This window comes from Syngnathus typhle, linkage group LG4 (genome assembly GCF_033458585.1).
Source record: "Syngnathus typhle isolate RoL2023-S1 ecotype Sweden linkage group LG4, RoL_Styp_1.0, whole genome shotgun sequence".
Taxonomy (NCBI): domain Eukaryota; kingdom Metazoa; phylum Chordata; class Actinopteri; order Syngnathiformes; family Syngnathidae; genus Syngnathus; species Syngnathus typhle.
In genome coordinates this window covers 21,459,590-21,476,021 of record NC_083741.1, presented here as the reverse complement: position 1 = coordinate 21,476,021, position 16,432 = coordinate 21,459,590, and the positions used below count along the sequence as shown (strand labels likewise).

General features: G+C 43.1%; 1 protein-coding gene across 2 annotated transcripts; it reads right to left on the bottom strand.

Annotated features, from left to right (window-relative positions):
* Positions 1-201: 201 nt before the first annotated feature.
* On the bottom strand, positions 202-15,831 carry rhpn2 (rhophilin, Rho GTPase binding protein 2). 2 transcript variants are annotated; one of them, XM_061275822.1, is made up of 14 exons: positions 15,632-15,831; positions 12,297-12,412; positions 10,467-10,595; positions 7,694-7,766; positions 7,363-7,440; positions 6,501-6,625; positions 6,261-6,427; positions 5,585-5,929; positions 4,470-4,589; positions 4,202-4,396; positions 4,028-4,074; positions 3,225-3,371; positions 1,473-1,628; positions 202-1,387 (listed from the first exon to the last, which is right to left on the bottom strand). In XM_061275822.1, the coding sequence occupies exons 1-14, from the start codon at positions 15,695-15,697 to the stop codon at positions 1,142-1,144; spliced, it is 2,010 nt and encodes a 669-aa protein (XP_061131806.1). In that variant the 5' UTR covers positions 15,698-15,831; the 3' UTR covers positions 202-1,141. The 2 variants fall into 2 exon arrangements, with proteins under 2 accessions (XP_061131806.1, XP_061131805.1); XM_061275821.1 differs by having other exon boundaries at positions 3,998-4,074; positions 15,632-15,830.
* Between the last annotated feature and the right edge of the window lie 601 nt (positions 15,832-16,432).

Below are 16,432 nucleotides of genomic sequence, written 5' to 3'. Positions count from 1 at the left end.
GAGTTCATGTCGTGTTTGTCTTTGGCACACAGTGAACGAATGAAGAAAAGAATGACTAGGCATACAGTAAAAGGATTTAGCTGTCATGCGAGTTGAAAGTGAACTTGTTGGGTAATCAAAGTCATTCCAGTCATTCCCAACTGACTTGGAAATGCAGAAAAATACTTTAAAAATTATAACCAGAAATAGAATAATAATACATGATTTTGTACCCTTTGTTTTATTAAGATAAGATTCAACACATGACACAAAGAATTTCCAGCGAAGCATTTACATACACCACAGGAGAAGGTAATAATTCATAAGAGCCCCTGAATTAAATCATTTAGAAACGCAATGCTTTTTTAGTTTGGGTGTATAGTATATGCAAAAACATCAGGATAATACACTTAATCATCATGATGAGTACAAATACATGGCACTAAGGATGTGTTTTTGTTTGTGACAATGTACAAGCATACACACAAGAAAAGGCACTAAAATACATTCCTTCAACGTGTAAAAATGTCTTCCATTCACAAATGACATAGAACCCAACGCAAAGAAATTTTTATATAAATAATAAATTTGATTATCAAACATGTATAACAATCTACTTTGTAGACAAAAGCGATCAGTCCAACACTGCAAAAGTGTCAGCAAAAATGGCCGCAGTCTTTCTGTGGAATGTTCGATTAAAGGTGATGTGGTCAGTCTGCTCTTACGTTCATTCACATTACATGATGTTGTATTATTTATGTGGTCAAGCATTTCTCTGATTACTCAAATGAATACAACTTAAATACTTGAAATATTTTTTTAAATGTGTCTCGGTCGTTTGTTATTGACTGACGACGAAAAGAAAGGTTATTGCGATCGTCTGGAATATTTTGGGATTTTTTTTGATGGAAAGCAAGATTTTTGATGTCTGAGATATTTCCCAAACACAACAGGACTACTTGTTTATCTTCTGACGCTCACCTTAACTGACTGGCTGGTTCAGGCACTTAATTCAAGATCCCTTTAAAGGCTGTATCACATAAAAATAAAAATAAACAACGGGTTATAGCAGCTTAAAACATTTCATTTTATATGACAATTTCTTCAATGGTCGGTCTTAACTTGAGTGTGTGTACACTATAAATATCGATTGCCTGTGTACTCAGTTGAAGGCGGCATCCTTGTAGGAGCTGGGGAAGGCCGGGCAGGGTTTGTTCCACGACTGTTCGGCGGTCGGCAAGCTGAGGGTACTGGTGCTCTTCAGTTTGTTCTTCAGGCCCCAGCTGAGGAAAGACGACTTCTTGCTGATCTTGCGCGACTTGCCGTTCTTGTCGTCGCCGTCGTAGGCCAGACAGATCATGGAGTACGTTTTGGGCAGATTGCCGCAGAAGGTGGCGCTCTTTGCCGGCTGGGCACACGCAGATGACGGAATTTTTCACTTTCGTATTCTTCAACGAAGTCATGCATAGGGTGTCGTGTGAAATGGACCTCACCATACTAGGGTTGCCGTCCAACACGCTGACCACTGTGACGTCCACGCCCGTTTCGTCCACGTCTTTCAGCAGCCTCATCACTTCACCCACACCCATCCACTTGCATTCCGCCTCGCCCACGGCCACGATGTAGTCGCCCTCTTTCAGCCCCTCGGCCTGCCACAGACGAGAAGGTCAGACCTCCTGACACGGCAGAGTCAATATTTACACACCAGGTCCGCGTCACCGACTTCGATCAGCACACGGTGACTTGGACTCAGTCAAAACGCTCACGAAAAGTAAAATTCTCATCAGAAAATTACGCTAATATTAGTTAAAATCTTATTCCCGTTAACAAAACAATGAGACGTGTCAAGCCACTTTTTGAAAATGCCGTAAGAACAATGCAAATCCAACCTGATCATGATGTTTACCTCCTTTAAGTCTGAAGCTCAGGTTTTACATGCTGCCCTAAATCATTGCTCGGGTCATCTACAGTATAAACTCCGGAGAAGGCGGGGGAGTCATTTGGGGGGGTTGACGATTTATTTAAGACGTGTTATTCTAAAGCTGTTCTTGTCCGACGTTAACAGAAGCCAGATGCTCGCCATGAACTCCCATACTTTGAATATCAAATAACGGTCTCCACACTCTATGTTAAATAAGACGGACCAGAATAAAGCTCCTGATTTTAATTGAATTACAAGTCAGTTGGGCTCATTAATAGTCGCTGACTCTAATGAAAATCCGCGCGGGCTTGCGAAACAGATTAGCCGTGTTGCATAAAGCCACTCAAACGAGGTTATAAACCTCTTTGGAACCTTAATACTGCTTTCAACTTTATGTATGCCGTCTGTCACTTCTGTTGACTTAGGTTAGTGAACCAAGACGACCAGATCATCTGAGTCTGCGGCGTTTACGTAAACTCGAGTCAAGTAAAACCACACGACCGAATCGGAGGAGTCACCGGCGCTTCCACTAACTCGACATGGTGTTTCTGGTGAGTCCGCCAACAAGTCAGTGAACCAATACGACGGAACCTGATCCTGTCACGCTCCCGCTAACTTGAGTCAGTGAACCATTATTTGCGCTCTTTCCACTTGCTTGGGCCAGCGAACAGACAGACCCAACTCATCTGAGTCTGCCCTACTTTTCAGTAGGGCAAGTGATACAATCAAATCAGCAAGTTTCCGCTGAGTCCACCAAAGTCGGTAAACCACAGGTGTCGAATTCAAGGCTCGGGGGCCAGATCCGGCCCGCCACATCATTTTATGTGGCCCGCGAAAGCAAACTCGTGTGTCAAGCCAATGTTTCTTGTTAAAATACCAAAATTGTCTTGCCTTTTAATAACAGTGAGATATTGGAATTTTTTTTAATTATAGTCCTAATTTCAAAATAAATTAGAAACTCTTTTGTTGTGTGTATGTGATAATATCCAAAAGTCATGAATGGCCCCACAAGGGAAACCAGAACTCCGATGTAGCCCGCGACAAAAATGAGTTTGACACCCTTGCAGTAAACCAACACCCGTGAGTCTGTGGTAGTTCTGCTAACTTGAGTCTGTGAATCAATAAAACAGAACTATTCTCTGCCTTTTCCATCGAGTCCGATGCGTTTCCTCACCTCACTCAGTGACTTGATACAAGGCGATATCAACATTTGGTTCCCCTCTTTGTTTATAATTAGCAAAACTATATTCACGATTGTCACACACAAGACTTGTCGCATTCTACATTGACCACAAAAATAAGTGAATTAGGACTTTGTACTCACAGCAGCAGGGCAAAGGGGGTCTAGCGAGACAACTTGAACGGGTGCGTCCCCCTTAAGGGTGAAGCCTAGATCTTTGTCCTCTGTGCGCAGGCGCACCTTCCGCGGTGCCGTCCAACGCTGCTTGGCAGAGAACACCGACAGAGGACCCTGAGTGGACACACACACACATTGGATTTAGTACTTTCCTCTTCAAGATACACTTGCATCTGCTGGGAAAATCTCGACTCGGCTAAATCTTATCAGTCCGTCAGCATATAAAAGGATGATACGCTTTTTGGATTCAAATTGGCCAAACAAAGGCTGGAACAGTCTAAACTAAAATGTTAAATTCCATAAACAATGTGAGGTCCCCACAAAAGGCAACTAGTTCAAACGGCTAAAAAATAAAAACATACGAATAAACTTCCAGCCTTTGTGTATTTTTATAATTGGTGGAAGTTTTCTATTAATGGTTTCGTCTTTGGTACGTGCCAACGTCACCTCCACCAAGTTTAGCAGAAATCACTCAAGTCATCAAAACAAAACCTTTCACCATTCCGATTAAGTCTGTGGGGGAGGTGAAATGTTATTATGATAACAAAAAGCCATCACCAAAATGTTCTACTGCTAATAGTGGGACACAAAGTACACATCGTGTTCCAAGCACCATTTTCCGCCATTTGTGTTAGTGTTGAGTAATTTTAATGATAACAAAATGTGCATATACCCATAAAATAAACACACAACATTTGAACCCCCCAAAATTGTGAGTAGTAGATTAGTAACCCACATACCAGCCTCTGGAAAAAGTCGCTGACTTTCACCTTTAAGGCGGAGGGAACCTCCATTTCTGCGTGTTGCTCAGATTTTGCTAGATTTAAAAAAGGAAATAAATAATTACACACTGACATTTTTAACTGTTCTAATTACTACTGTGAGCAGTTGTACACACTTTCGTGTCAAATAAAATAATAAAAGTTAGCTTGGAGAGCACTCACAGATAATATCGGGCGCTTGCAGGTAGTCTGCGAACTCCTCGTCTGTCTTGTTGTCACTGGCTTTGTGCAGCGAGCGCTGGTGGCTGGCCTTCAAGATGTCCTGCAGCACCTCCAGCTTGTTGAGGTGATGACACAAGCAGTAGATCCGGAGTGCCTCTTCATGGCCCGCGATGGCACGACGGATGTGCGCTCTTCCTGTTTTGGGCAGGAAATGGCCGCTTCAATTATGAATGCTGCTCATTTATGAGATGCTTGATGGTCAACTTACCAACTCGCTCACGCTCAGTTGTCTTCTTCAGAATGTCCAGAGGAGAACAACCGTCTGGAAGGTGATCATACACTTGGGACAAGTTCTTTTCTTGCTGGTCTTCATCGTCACTCGGACCCACTGGACAGAACACGCACACACTTTTTGATTACGCAGTACAGCAGTTGGCCAGTTTTCCGGTCCGAGCAAAAGCTCGTTTATATTTTACATTACAACACGGGTCACTAACGTGGAGCCCTGTAGTCGCGCAGATATGAGATCCATTCACTCTTGTGCGCAGGAATCCCATAATGAGCACCCCCCCCCCCCCCCGCCCAAACCAGTTCACTACTCCGAAAACACATCCCATTCATAACACAAAGTACTCTTGGTCCCCCACACTTAATCTCACAGCATGCTAAAGTCATTAGCGACGAAAAGATGTCATCGTAATCACAAAAGAAACAGGCTTCCTTCTCTCCTATTGGGACTTTTCTTTTTCCCCTGCCAGCTCTCGGCAATTCTTGGAAAACAAGACTCTTAACTAACCGCAGTGTGTGAGCGTGCGTGTGTGTGTGTGCGCGTGTGGTTGTGTGCGCCTCTAAATAGCCCTTATGTAACAGCATTGGGGCCTGAAGTGAGTCGAGTTGAATAAAGTGATTTCATCCACTGGCGGCATTTATTCCCATCTCAACTCGACACAATTCATTCAGAACTATGGGAACACCGCCCTAAACAAATAAAGTGGCCGGGGAGCACATGCAAACTTCAGCTCCGTGAGTCATGGGAGAAAAAGAAAGATAAAAGTAGATAGTTGACATATTTTGGATCGAAGAGATAAACAAAACCAGCTCTTTATCTATAACCACAAAGTCAAGGCACATGAGAAAATTTTCACGGCACAGCGCCAAACAAAAGCAATGCTCATTATTGAACGTATTCATGTATGCGGGTCAATACAAACATGTTTGCTAGTCGGACTTTGCTTGCTTGAACCAAACAAGTCCCCGGACGTAAAAATACTGGTGTGGTAAACTTGAAATCTGATTGGTTTAAATGCTGATGAATGATTATTTTAATACATCAATTAATCTGGCTGTGTCCATTTTTGTGGGAGCTCTTAAGCATAAACTTACTGTGATGGTCCAGCAGGGCAGAGGCCACAAAGTAGTGCGCCATGGAGCGGTAGTGGTTCGTCTTCACTTGAGACATAGTGGACCAGAAAAAGGGCACGTTGTCTTTCACCGGTGTCTGGATCATGGACTGGTGGACTTGGTCGTAGACTTCCGACACTTTGGCCGCCTCCTGCGCCATCCTAAGCAGGGTCGGAACCTCGTTGCGGATGCCCGGCAGGGCGAGTTGCTCGAAGAGACACTCGTGCGCCTGTGCTAGCATCATGCGGATGAGCATGGCTAGCATGGCGGGACTCATGTCGTAGCTAGGTGTGTGTGTGAACGTCTCCTTAAGGTGGTTTAGGACGCCTGAAAGAAGAGCAATGCAAAATGGTGATCTCTCTTAAACAAAGGCCGACAACTGGTCTGAGGTTAGTGGTTGTTAAATCACATTCGTTACGATAGTCCCTAAATTAGTTAAGTGGTCGAGCTCACTTGAGTCAATCGAGTCAGTGTTGTTGAGTCCAGACAGTGAACTAACATGCCAGAAATGTAACTGCGCTAACTCAACTCACCTACTCACACATGAGTCCTCAATTTGAGTTAGTTTACCGATGTAACCTCATTGATTCGAGTCAGTTTGGTACCTCAAGGCAGTGAATCAACACAACCGACACAACTGTTGACATAATCTTCATACCTGCTGCTTTCTGGAAGGCCGAAATGGCCTCCCTCAGACCGGCCGATGTCTGCCGGTCGCCGCGAGTGCCAATCTGGGAGTAGAGGGCAGCCATGTTGAAAAGGATGCTGGCCTTCTCCAGCGACAAGTTCTGCTGGCACACCGGGACGCCCGTGAAGGAGTCGTACCTGAGACCAAAAGACGAGATGGTATTGTCCTATCGGCAAAATCAACAATGGAGATCAGCTTATTAGAGCGTACCAAGTGAAGAATATGCTACTGTGATGCGTAGGTGAGAAGAATCGACTTTCCACCAGCGGAAGATGGTTGAAGTACTTTGCCAGCAGCTCCACGCCAGCCTCGCTCCGACTTGGTGTCCTGCACGACTGGGAGCCGAAACAGAATCAAGAGATGAGTAAGCAATAAATGTTTGATTATTCTGGGACATAGCGTAGGTTGTAATGCAGTGACTCATCATGCCATCAGTCTTTGGAGATTCCTATGAGCGATTTGTTACCGCAAAGAAGAAGAATAATTGTGGTTGCAGGGAATGTAGGTGTGTCAGAGTTAATGACGTGAAATGCGGCGCAATAGATACTATAGACTCAAACTAAGGTGTGGTTCAGTGGAAACGTAAAGTCAAAGTTGCGTTTGGGCAAGGGCTCATTTTGTGGAGACGGGTTATTGGAGATTTGTTCTCACGAAGAGACATTTGCCACATTTGACGGAAAACGACAATTTAGGTTTAGCATTAGCCTCCTGTATGGCGCTTAATTGACTCCAACTGACAAAATCTCGAGGAGTGGTTGGTCTTTGATAGACCCCTGGAAATGGAAATGAGCTCAAAGCTAGAAAACAAAATGGCAGATTTCAGCTTTGTGTTTGTGAGATTTGTTTTGTGTCTATGCACGATAGACAAGCCGATATTGCTGCTATGACAAACTGGCTCCACTGGTCTCACGTTTCAATTCTGGGAAATGCTACCAAACTTATTTTCAGAGCTGGGAACCCAATAACCTTAACCCCCACGTTACGTTCACACACAATGTGACGAAAAGAAAATTTGTGGCATTATGTAGCCTCGGAAAACTTGAAAATCTTTTTGCCATTTCTGTTTGTTTACCTGCCGCAGGTCCATCAGGTCGGCGAGTTCGTCTTCGTAATCTGCTCCATCTTCATTGTAATGCGAAGCAATGTAGCCCTGAAAACACCAAACAAATATCACCGAATGCCCGAGTGTCGCTTTGTCTTTAAAAACTTGATCGCTTCTTCTCGTATTTGCACATTCCATAACAAACAATGAATGCGAAATCGGCATTAAAATTAAATGTGTGGTCGAGTCTTGTTTTGTTCTTTTGCGAGTAAAATATTTAACAGAGTAGGAGAAGAACAGATCTAAACTACGCTAAGCTACAATGCTAAATGATCACGTCAGGTCATTGAGTGTATCGTACCTTAAAGGGTGTGAAGTCAACTTCTTTCGTTTCCTTGAGACCCAATGCAATGAGCGGGATGTTGGCAGTTTCCCTGGAGAGAAAAACAAGAAAGACAAACACAGATAAGGTTTTAGGATAACATCACTCAAAAGTCACCTTAGTGAATCACAATCCGCTATTTAAGCTAGTAGCCTATGTTTGAATCTGTCTTATTTAAATCAGAAAAAAAGCGAAAATATTAAAGATGAGCGAGTAACGCTAAAAATGAGAGGCCATGATGCACACCTAAAATGAATTAAAGAACAAGAAACACTATTTAAATGTGTATGTAATAAGTTGCGAGTGCTCCTCGTTCGCATTTTTATTGAAAGAATATGTGAAAGTTTGTATTTTCATCCAATCGTGAGCGCGGACGGACACGTGGATTAGGCAGATGGTGTCGCTACACAAACACAGCAGGTGTTTGGGATTTTCAAAGTCAACGGAGGCCCTTTAGTGTTACACAAAGTCTGTTAATGAAACTTCCCGGGATGGTTTTTCCTTCATTTGTACTCTTGTAACACTAAACAGGCGCCCGTAAAGCACCGCGTTGATGTGCTGTGCTTAGAGGAAGTTGACGACAGACAGAACACAGGTTGAGCTTGATATGGAGGTGGCCGATATGCAAACTTGACAAAAAGCTGACTCCGCTTCTTCCTGGCAAACAAGCGAGAGAGGATCGTGTTCCAGTTTCTGCTGACTCTTGTGAATTTCAGACACTTTCCTCTATTACGAGGATGAGCTCACCATTTTCTGGTTTGGCCGAAGCTTCTCAACCGAAGGCGCTTTGAAAAACTTTGAAACGTGTACACGCACATGCTCGGATGTATGCACAGCGCCCTCTCACGATTCACTCAAGTGCTCAAGACACGGAACAGAACCTGAAGGATCTTGTTTACATCTCAAAGTCCACCAGTGCTCAGTCACAAGAGCTTTTGTTTATTTTCCCGTGCTGCGTGTGACACGGTGATTCGAGCACACAGGTGAGTTGACGGTAAAATCCGGTCAGAGTGAGATGCAGGCGCAGGTACAGCGAGAGCTATTCATGCGGGCTCTCTGGGAAAAAAAACCCGAAAAGGATTTGTTTTTGTTTCCCCTCAGAGTACTGCGCTTGGATTTCAGCTCCCAGCGTTCCCATGCGCTCTTCGTTTTACCCTCGGAGAAAAAGCCATCTATTGTAGATCGGTACGATGACGCTAACACTGACAGAAGGGGGCGGGTTCACAGAATTGATCAAATGGAGGACAAGTACGGTGTTTTGAAGACACCGAATTTTGAATTGGGGATCTAATTTCCCATAAAGTGAAACATCCTTAAAATTTATTTAAAAACGATGGTTGTATGTATATAAAAAAAAAAAAAAAAAAAGCATAGAGAGACAGAATTCTCCATTTAGAATTTGTTTTTTTTCACTATTTTTTCAGCTCCTCATTGTGTCTCCACTTATGGACCTCTTGAAACCATCTGTCCACAAAGTGAAATGCCCCCAAGAAGCACATCAATTTCTTTGTAACATTATAGAATTTGTTTTAAAGTGTTCCTTGAGGAATCACGCGCAAACACACACACACTTGCACAATCAACACTTCACCCATGACAACCAATCACAACAAACCTAAGATTTGTTGTGCTCTATAGTAACCATGGCAACCGTGCAGAGGGTCATTCAATCGAAATTGGGCAGCGACTTGATGGGTTCTTCATTTTTCCTCTTTATTGTCACACGGGTCCACTGATGACTTTATAAACCGACTTGGCCTCACAACAAGCCCTCATTAGTCTTTTATTTTTGGGCCAGGCCTCAGTTTTATACGCGTGTCAGATAGACCGTCGACCTCACAACTCAAGAATCCGCAAAACCACATTGTCTCCCATTGCTTTATTAAGTTGATACTTTTACCAGCTGGGTGACAGCTAAATGGCTTTCCGGCCATTGGAAATATTGGAAACAGAATCCACAGCGTTTCCGGTGAGTCTGCTAAGTCGAGTCAATGAACCAATGCAGTTGAATCAATCGAGCGGAATTTGGAGTTTCTTTTTACTTGTCTGGTGGGTTTGAAGATAGAGACAAGTGTTGAAAGCACTGACTGCTTGGTATCCCTACAGTTTGCAGCTTCAATGCAAATACATTTAGCTGCCTGCGTCTTCCATTATTGCGTGTCCATGTGAACGCACACACCCAAAGTACGAGTCTGCTAAACTGAGCCATTTCCGGCGAATCCGCTTGAATGAGTCAATGAATCGATGTAACCAAATGATTAAGGTCTGTTCCGTTTTTGGTCATTTTGACAACTTGAGTCAATGAAGAGATGAAGGTGAATCATCAGAACTTGGCGTGATTCCATTGAAATCAGTCAGTGAAGTTATACAATTGGATCATTGTTTCATTTAGAATGCTAATTTCAGTTAATGACTCGATATGACTCAACGTGTTTCGAGTGAATTCGCTAAATGGGAAACTACGTATTGTAAGTTGCTTCACGATACGTGTAGAGCTACAAACAAAAAAACGATATAGTCGCAGTGACTGACTGACGACCCCGTGCATCAGGCTACGGGCTGCGGCGCACAGGCGAGTTTAAACGACCACAGGGGGCAGCGCTAGCCTGCCATTACCGACCAATAATGACCGGTCCTCACCACAAGCTGCAGCAGATGTTTTTCCCTAATGCGTCTTTGAAAAACAGCCAATCTAACCACCGCTTGCGCATACGTACTGACGGAAAAGATGGCCGCCACCACCCGTACTCACTGGCTGCTCTGGTAGACCTCCACGGAGCTGTTGAGTCCTTCCAGCTGGCCCATGAGGAGCTGCAGGTTGGAGTTGACGTAGCTCAGCTCCAGCAAGACCATCTCCTTCACCTTGTTGTTGGACGTCGCCCTGCACACACATAAACGTTGTTATTATTATACGTATGATGTTATGCCACCAGACCACACGCCTGCGTCATGCTAGCTAGCTTAAATTCAGCTGTCAATTTAGCTCGATTTTTGCTGTTATGCTACCAGACCACACGCCTGCGTCATGCTAGCTAGCTTAAAGTCGACAGTTAATTTAGCCCGATTTTTGCTATTACGCTACCAGACCACACGCCCGTGTCATGCTAGCTAGCTTAAAGTCAGCTATCAATTTAGCCCGACTTTTAATAGTGCTTCAATAAAACATGGAAGGCCCCCAAAGTTATAAGTTTTAAATATGAAAGTTTTTAGGAAATCATTGTAGTAGTTGTATATTGAAAGTTTAAACTACTCGTAAAATGATGATGTTTTTTTACTTTTTGCGCTATGCTTGCTGGCTCCGTTTTGCTCCTCTTATTTATTGTGTTATCTGTTTATTTATTATTTATTCGTCACTCTTACTATTGATTGTTTGAATTTTTGCCTTCTTGTTTTTATATTGTGTCGCGTACTTGTATGTCTATCGTGTTATGTGTCTCGTCACCGTGGGATGGAGAAAAACGTAATTTCGGTCTCTGTGTGTTGTGACGTGGAGAGATTGACAATAAAGCTGACGTTGACGTTGAAAAGCATTGCCATTATCTGTCGTATTTCGTAAAAGGGCGGCATGTCACTTTGCAGCCTGTTGTCACTTGGCTCACCCTCTAATTAGAGATGGCGCCATGTTTAAGAATGAAGCCAGTGAAACCACAGTTTCAACACAACGTTGCAGCGACTACGGTGTCCGGCTGAGAGCAAACATTCGTCACTCAACGGTCAGTAAACTGTTTTAACTTGACGGCTCCCTTAAAACTTGCAACGAGTTTGAAAACAGAGTAAAATAAATACCCACGAAACACAAACAAAGCCAATGTGAGAATTTGCAAATTGCCAAACCTAAATATAACACGCCGTAAAATGACCGATACTTGCCGGCCAACCCAAACCATAATACCGACTGCAGAGACATTACGCAAGACCTTTTCTTTTTTTTTCCTTAGACAAGATAACAAAGACAAACTGGTCGGACCAGACGGATTTCACCTGCTGCTGATAGACACGCAGGCACACAAGGAAATTGCAAAGAAAGGCTGCATTAAAAACATCAACATTATGTTTTACCAAAGACTTCACTTAACAGTGCATACAACTATGGAATAAAAAAAATATTTGCTCTTCAGCAGGGCACACTATGTGAAGCACTGCAGGAATGCCAGACAGGAAGGTTGAAGTGCACGAGCACACACACATACACACTCTCAAAATAGATTGTATAGATTGGTCCATCAGTTATCTCTTTTTAAACTTGCAGCTTCGAAATCTTCAAGGCTGAAGCCTAATAATTTAGTAATTCCTTAATCTGCTCTATTCAGCTCAGGTACTAAAAGGCAGAAGATGTCTGCAGGAGCATTGGGTTTGGTGGGCAAATTCCTTTCCCTTCTACAGTGGCTTCTTTGTTTTGTACTTGTCTCGCTATTGTTCAGGATTGTTACTACCTGGAATCCTACACTGACTCACCTTTGTGGTTTTTGAACCAGCGCTGACTTATAAAGGCCGAATCGGAGCCATAGATGAGTGACAGCGTGCCAATGTGTTGACGTGAAGCGACTCGAACGCCCGCGAGGTAGCGGTTGCGTTTTCTTACTTGAGAAGGTTCTCGGCTCCTGCTCTCATCCTCATCTCCTTGATGATCTGCTGGTTGAGACTGGCTCGCTTGTTCTGCAGCTTGCTTCGTCCGGTCTGGGCAAACGGGTTGCAACCCTGGTGGACGACAAAGAAAAATAGTTCAGTTGACTCTTAATATGTTTTTTCTAATATTTTACTCATCGTATTTGAGCTTCATGATAAAACACAGGGGGAAAAAAAAAACACAGCTGCTGCACAAAAAGTGTGTTTCCTGTTGGGTTTGACCTCAACCACCTGCGACATCCTTCCTGCGTTTCAAGGCTGGAAGTCAGATGGTTGCCGCCCATTACACCCAGAGCAACACACTCACATCCTGAGAAGAACCTTCAACGCCGATAGAACTCTTACTGGAATGACGTCACGGCCTTATCAAGACTCTGTGTGTGTGTGTGTGAGAGTAAGGAGTGGTCAGTAAACACCATTATGTTCCATTTCTCCACAGCTAGAAACCCCATTCCGAGATGATGATGATCCCAGCAGGAACTAGCAACGTCATGTAGGATTGGAGAAAATAAATCCTGTGCATTTTTCTCATGGAACGCTGAAACAAATGAACCGAGGACGATACCACAGCCTCGCATACCTACTTGGAATTATCATGCCAAATATGTAAGCTGGTGAGGGACACCCATTGGTCCACACAAAAGACGAAGGACCAGCCCTGCATTTCTCCCAAACAATTAGGGCGCAACACAACGAGTCCAGTGAGCGGTGAATCATTCAGGGCTTCATACTGAACTCATTATTATAGTTCTGTCTTTTCATAATGTACTCTCTCAATTTCCCCTTCCCTATCACCCCTATCACCGCAATCAAAATAGTAGCGTTAATGGTTTTTGTGTCAATTATTGTTCCATCGCTCATTTTTTTTATTATTTATTATTTGTGCCGGATGTTGGAAAAATTGGAAAAAAAAAAGGAAAATGAAACGTCTTCAGCGAGTCCAGGAGCCACAGTTTGAAAACCACTGCACTAAGGCCTTAATTCTACAACCATTTTGACACCTTGTTTACATTTCCCACAAGAATTAGTAGGGGGAAAAAAGATGCATGTGTTGCATTGGGCCGGCCCGGCGGGACACGTGTTGTCAATTTGAGGTTCTGGCTGCCGGGCGGCATCGGGCCAGATGCTGTGACGTCAGCGGGAGGAGAAAGCTGACGATTTGGCTTTCTCTCCGTGCCATCTTTCCGAGATGAACCGCAGTAGCTCCCTGCAGGCAAAAGCCAAAGCCAGCACAAAGCTTGTAAATCATTCAGAACGCGCGCGAGCAAAGGCCGAATGGGTTGGGTTTAAAGTTTGACCAGAAATCTTTCCAAAGCTGTTTTTTTCAACACACGACTTTGGAGTCTTACAGCAAACATGAAGCAAGTTTTATGTAGCCCAAGCTATGTCTGCACGCTGTCCTTAAAATAAAATGTCAAAGAAAGAAATGTATCGACAGTCGTCGTGATATCTGTGTCTTTTGTTTTATTTTTCTTCATTTTTTATTTTTTTTAATTTAATTACCGCTATTCACATTCCTATCATTATATTTTGTATAAATATAAAAAAGTTATTTAGATTTAATTTTTTTATTATAAATAAATATCTTGCAGTATATTTTATCAAATTATTTGTGTTCAATACTGAATTTTTTATTTATGATAATTCGATATCATCCATCCATGATTAGGAATTCTCCATATTATGCAATTCTAGATAATGAGAACGGATTATTAGTGTGAACGCTGCTCTCCCAGCATTCACACAGTATGTGTGTGTGTTCTTATAAAGGAGGCGGCAGTGGTGCCAGGCTGCGCTCTCTCGCAGACACAGGAAGTGCCGTGAGAGCCTCAATCCAGACGGCGTTCCGAAGGGGATTGACAGACACAAAAGGGGAATGCTGGGATAGAGTGAGCCTGTCACAACATTCGCATGGCAACTCTGGGAAAACAGCAAAGACTCAGAAAATGTCAAAGCAACCCTGTATCGGCCCCAGATGTTTTCGTTTTGCACACCACTACTCTGTGCTGGAATTGAAAAAAAAAAATCGGTATCATCATCTCCGATACACACCCTGTATCGACTCTGTATTTGGTATCGAGAAGACACTAAATCGCAGTCCATGACAAAAGCGTCCCTGACAACACAACCCGGCCCATCCTTAAGATAACTCACGTTTGTTTAGCTCACCCTGTTATCCACAGCAGCACCTTGCTGCCTTTTTGTGTCATCAAAGGTCACAGCTCTGGAAAATACGAACAATAGCCCCAAACAGCCCCAATAAAGGCTTTTATTCCAAAAATCCAAAACGTGCTTTGTATTGGATGTCATTAGATTGTGGAGGAAGGCATGCCTAATGCAGTGTCCAATGTGTGTGTACGTGTGAGTCATGAGTTTCTTGCGTAATCATGTGACAATAAGGGTGGACACCAAGGAGGCGATTGAGTCATTCAAGTAAAAGCCCAAAATAGAAATTTACAAAGAGGAGACCCTTCCAAATGAATTGAAACGATTAGCAATGCAGAATATTGTCTTAACCGCCAAATTTATTTATTAGCAAATGAAAAAATAGGTGCAGAGTTTTTCACAAGCATCCTGTATATTATGAAAACACTTGCTTTTAATTTTAAAAAAACTTTAATAGCAGTTTCTTATTTATTTTCTTTTTGAATTGCACAGCGGGCCGGAATAAAAACTGTGGCAGGGCCCCCCACACCATAAATTGCCCATCCTTATTTTCCAGTGTTTACGGTGTATTATACAGGACATCATATAGTCATCAAGAATCATCTCCACCGAGCTTTAAGTGGAATTTCCATCAACTTGCAGTTTCCTGCCATCATGTATCTTATCAGCAAGCAGTGCAGCCCACCCATTCCCCACAGCCATTCTATTCTTAAAGCAGTGCAACGCACACACGCACGCGCACACCTGAAGCTGACACTACATGGAATTCCTGTGATGCATTCAAACGATCTAAGTGCTACTAGTTTTTTTTAACATTTTACACAATCATTTTACTTTAAACAAATAGTAGATCCAGCAGGATTTTACATTCTGCTCAAAGCAGGTCTAGTTTGGACAATTCTTCTCGGCTTGAACGAGAACCGGACGATGACGGTCCCTGAACGCACCGCGTCTCTCAAGCGCTGCAGCGATCGTTTCAGTAAACATTTCGCTTTTTGAATCAGAAAGTAATCCGTTGCAGGGAAAACCTATTTAAATCGACGAAAGCAGCGTGTGAGGGGACACGTTTTGCATTTTTGTGGAAAAAAAGGGGGGGGGGGGAACGCCAAGAGTGAAAAAACTCACCTTTCTGAAGTACTTGCCGTCTCCTCGATTTTCCTTGAGGCCGTTGGGTAAAAGCGCGTCCGTCATGTTGGGAAAAGGCCAATCGATTTGGTGTAAATGTGAATTAAGAGCAAGCTTTGTCGACAGGTGAGTCTCCGCTCACCTCCAAACAAGTGCTGTGAGAAACTCTCCTCTCAAAAATACACGCAGTCTTTTGCTTGTGTAAGCCCCGCCCACTGGTGACGACAGCGCTTATATGACGTCGACCCACACCTTTCTTAAAAAGTTTTTGCATTCTGGTAGGCAACTGATGACCCAAAATGGGAACCGGGCGTATGGAGCATACCGGAGCCAATACATTTCGGGACGGGGAGGAATGCACAGCATCTCATCGCAAACTAGGTCAAGTCAATTTGCAGCCAGAGTAAAAAATAAATAAAAAATAAAAACTCTACTGTACTCCAGTTCCCGTTTCTATGACAAGGGTTATTATTTATCCATGAAAATCTACAACACAAATAATTTTGCAAATTTAAGTCCCGCTTCAAAGTGTTTGAATTAACACATGGCTTAAAAGTCACTTTTGAGTCATTTCTGTCTAATTCCTGACCTCGTGAAAAGTTCACTTGAGCACTTTCAAGTTGAACAGGTTTCTTGTTTTTTCCACACAAGATTTGCGCACTAGAATTATACAAAAGACATTTTCCCCACTAAAATTAGGCAAACAAATGATGCACTAGCCCAGATTTACCGCTAGAGGACGGTAGAGAGTCACGATTTACCAACCAGGTGAGGAAAAGCAATGATGCAATTCTGAGCGAA